The sequence below is a fragment of the Penaeus vannamei genome, chromosome 9, assembly GCF_042767895.1.
Source record: "Penaeus vannamei isolate JL-2024 chromosome 9, ASM4276789v1, whole genome shotgun sequence".
Taxonomy (NCBI): domain Eukaryota; kingdom Metazoa; phylum Arthropoda; class Malacostraca; order Decapoda; family Penaeidae; genus Penaeus; species Penaeus vannamei.
The window spans coordinates 34,874,141-34,878,398 of record NC_091557.1 but is presented as its reverse complement, the minus strand read 5'-3'; the positions used below and the strand labels follow the sequence as shown (position 1 = coordinate 34,878,398).

General features: G+C 32.6%; 1 protein-coding gene across 4 annotated transcripts in view; it reads right to left on the bottom strand.

The window, feature by feature from the left end:
* Positions 1-2,580: 2,580 nt before the first annotated feature.
* Positions 2,581-4,258, bottom strand: part of LOC113830063 (uncharacterized) — a 40,962-nt gene continuing 39,284 nt past the window's right edge. For all 4 annotated transcript variants that reach the window (XM_070125624.1, XM_070125626.1, XM_070125625.1 and 1 more), the window contains 3 exons: positions 3,841-3,882; positions 3,685-3,711; positions 2,581-3,027 (listed from right to left, as the gene is read on the bottom strand). In XM_070125624.1, the coding sequence (XP_069981725.1) occupies positions 2,966-3,027; positions 3,685-3,711; positions 3,841-3,882 (131 nt within the window). In that variant the 3' untranslated portion in view covers positions 2,581-2,965. The remainder of the gene's footprint in view (positions 3,028-3,684; positions 3,712-3,840; positions 3,883-4,258) is intronic.

The following is a 4,258-nucleotide window of genomic DNA, read 5'->3' as shown; positions in this document are numbered from 1 at the left end:
TGGATATATACACATATATGTATATATATGTATATATGTATATTTATACATACAAAAATACATATATATACTTATATATATACATATATAAATTAATATATATATATATATATATATATATATATATATATATATATATATATATATATATAAACATATACAATCATGTGGACATGTATGAATGAGACCGAATATCTTCACAATACAAGAGATGTATTTAACCCGTTTCGATTATATCTTTGTCAGAAATACATGTATTTCTGACGAAGATATAATCGAAACCGGTTAAATACATTTCTTGTATTGTGAAGATATTCGGTCTCATTCATACCTTTCCACATTTATCAACATGAATACGGTTCATATACATACATATATATATATATATATATATATATATATATATATATATATATATATATATATATATATATACTTACATATATACAGATATAAATTAATATATGCATATATATATATATCAACATATACATACATATATATACTTACATATATACATATATAAAATAATATATACATATATATATATAAACATATGCATACATATGTATACATATATATATGTATATATACATATATATACATATACATATATATGTGTAAATATATATATATATATATATATATATATATATATATGTGTGTGTGTGTGTGTGTGTGTGTGTGTGTGTGTGTGTGTGTGTGAGTGTGTGTGTGTGTGTGTGTGTGTGTGTGTGTGTAAATATATATCTATATATCTATCTATCTATCTATATATATATATATATATATATATATATATTTATATATATATATTGATATATTGATATACATATGTGTGTGTGTATATATATACATATATATACATATATATGTATGTGTGTGTATATATGTATGTATATATATATATATATATATATATATATATATATATATATATATATATAATGGATCGCAAAAGTATCGGCGCAAAGGGGGTCTGATGACCAAAAGAATCCACACGTGCCGTAGGAGGGGGGGGGGGGGTTGGTATGCCTGGCTGCGGGTGCTTCGGAAGGACCGAATCACTGGGCTAATGTTTCAGAACGTCGTTATACAGAACCTGAAAGTCAATGTCGGGCAGCAGGAGCACGTGTTTAACCCTTTCACCACAATACTTTATCGTAGTGCTGTGTGACTTGTGGTGTCTGGCATTTCTCTCTCTCTCTCTCTCTCTCTCTCTCTCTCTCTCTCTCTCTCTCTCTTACTCTCTCTCTCTCTCTCTCTCTCTCTCTCTCTCTCTCTCTCTCTCTCTCTCTCTCTCTCTCTCTCTCTCTCTCTCTCTCTCTCTCTCTCTCTCTCTCTCTCTCTCTCTTCTCTCTCTCTCTCTCTCTCTCTCTCTCTCTCTCTCTCTCTCTCTCTCTCTCTCTCTCTCTCTCTCTCTCTCTCTCTCTCTCTCTCTCTCTCTCTCTCTCTTACTCTCTCTCACTCTCTCTCGCTCTATCTCTATCTCTCTCTCTCTCTCTCTCTCTCTCTCTCTCTCTCTCTCTCTCTCTCTCTCTCTCTTTCTTCTCTTTTTTATAAATGGATCTGGAAAACTTCCTTATCCGGGGGCTCTGTCCTCAAGCTCACCTCTCTCTCTCTCTCTCTCTCTCTTACTCTCTCTCTCTCTCTCTCTCTCTCTCTCTTACTCTCTCTCTCTCTCTCTCTCTCTCTCTCTCTCTCTCTCTCTCTCTCTCTCTCTCTCTCTCTCTCTCTCTCTCTCTCTCTCTCTCTCTCTCTTTTCTTCTTCTTTTTTTATAAATGGATCTGGAAAACTTCCTTATCCGGGGGCTCTGTCCTCAAGCCTCACCCTATCACCATATTTTGAATTCGCCGCTAATGCCACTAGATGTTGGCGCGGCAGAAAAGTTTGATAAACACATAAGTCCTAAGTAGTCTTATGAAAATTATCTCTGTCACTTGGAGAAATCAAGTGGAGGAATTTGGACTAGGGAGTCAGTCGAATGCCCAGATTTTTTTTTTTTTTTTTTTTTTTTTTTTTTTTTTTTTTACAAAGAAATATTTTGATCACTCAACCATGGAGGATATTGTTGTACTGAGGTGATGTATCAAACAAACAATTGTATTTGTTCACAGCTTGTGTAAATGTGATATTGCTTGGTTCATAGTCTGGAAGAGGCATAGCCGTGCATGAGAGCAGACACACATCGCATTGTTTCCTCCTGCAAGACTGCGCGTGGTCACCCTCATCGAAGGCTTCGCTCACTGGGCGAGCGTAGCAGTCAAATGTGTTAAATCTACTCCATGTATGCCACACATTTAATCATATATTATTTTATCTTTTAAAAATGTCGAATAAGAATGGCTTCATTAAGATCTGACAACAGTGGCAGGTCACACGCTGAAAACATCGGACAAGTCGGTTCCCGGCGTCTCGAGCTCGTCGGACGTGGCAAGTGCGACGTGTCACGCCACTTGTGTGTGAAAGGCTCCGTATATTTCCAGATGCTCGTTTTCAAATGGCGTGACACGTGCGACGGGCCACCTTGTCTGTAAGGAAACATGGGAAAAGTACGAGGAAGGTAAAGTAAACAGAACTCAGATTTGCCTATTTTTTATTGACTTTCAAGCATCGAAAAAAGAAACACTTATTTTTCAGAGATGAATTTTACCCAAATATGCTATTATTTTAAACGTACTAATAGCTTACCAAATCTGTGTTTCCATTTTTAATTTTACACTTTTTGTTTACTCTTACCCCAAAAAAATAAGATTCAAAGTTCAAAGTTGATAAGGAAAGAAAAAACAATAAAACGCATGAATCACACTGTGCTTCAGCAGGACCGATAGCTTTGCATGTTGTTTATTTGTTTATTCATTTCCTTGTCTATTCATTTACTTATTTATTAATCAGTTTATTTGAATACATGGTTGCAGAGCGACTAGTAACAGCAAATCAACATATAAATTTTTAACTAGTGACTCAAGGCCTGTTGACTTGTTGGTCTATCTGGATGATAATGCCGCCTCCTACGCCATAGCAAGCTGGAAGTAGTGAATACGAATTACATTGTGTGTATATGTACACATATGTATTTATAAATATGCATAGATACATGCATGCATATATATATATATATATATATATATATATATATATATATATATATATATATATATGTGTGTGTGTGTGTGTGTGTGTGTGTGTGTGTGTGTGTGTGTGTGTGTGTGTATGTATATATATATACATAAATATATATATATATATATATATATATATATATATATATATATATATATATATATATATATATATATGTAAGTATATGTGTGCATGTATATACATATACACACATATATATTATTATTTATACATACATACCTATTGGTATCTATATATACATATATAATATACATATTGATATGTATATGTACATATATATATATATGTATATATTTATATATATACATATATATATATATATATATATATATGTATGTATGTATGTATGTATGTGTGTGTGTGTGTGTATACATACATACATATACATACATACATACATTATGTATGTATATACATATATATATATTCATATATATATAAATATATAAATATATAAATATATGTGTGTGTGTATTTATTTAGTCAAATATATTGCGCATGTTTACTGCAGTGCGTTTTAGTCTCCACTTGTCACATACCTTCAGTCTCATCGCATCCTGAATATCCTGGAAAAAAAATAATGTAAATTTAGGCACTGAAATACACGGCGAGATGACCATCCAAGAATTCATCATTAACTTTCTTTGTCGACTGTAGTTATGTCTGTGAGTAAGAACAGTATGCAGGCAACTTACCTTCCCTGTGTTCTGTATGTTCACTTGGTGCTGGATGGCCGCCTGCAAGTACTCATGGTTAATTCTTGCTATTGGAAATAAACTAAAAGACATTGTTCATTAAAAGAATTTGCATTTAGTACTGACATCGCGAAGAGAAGGTTAGAATGGACTACATTGTGATATGCATTTAATCTCAGTCAAAAGGAATATACAGCTACACAGAAAAATATCGTTAGAAAATCGAGCTAAATATTTGACACAATCAACCAATTTTTGAAATATGATATTTAATGCTATGAACCTGTTGGTATCCTGGATTTTCTAACTACTTTTGGGTATGTGAGGCTTATCTAAATAATATGAGGCATATTCTATCCCTTATAGAAATAAAACCATCATGCAGAGAATCCACATGAATTCCGGAACGACTTTGAGA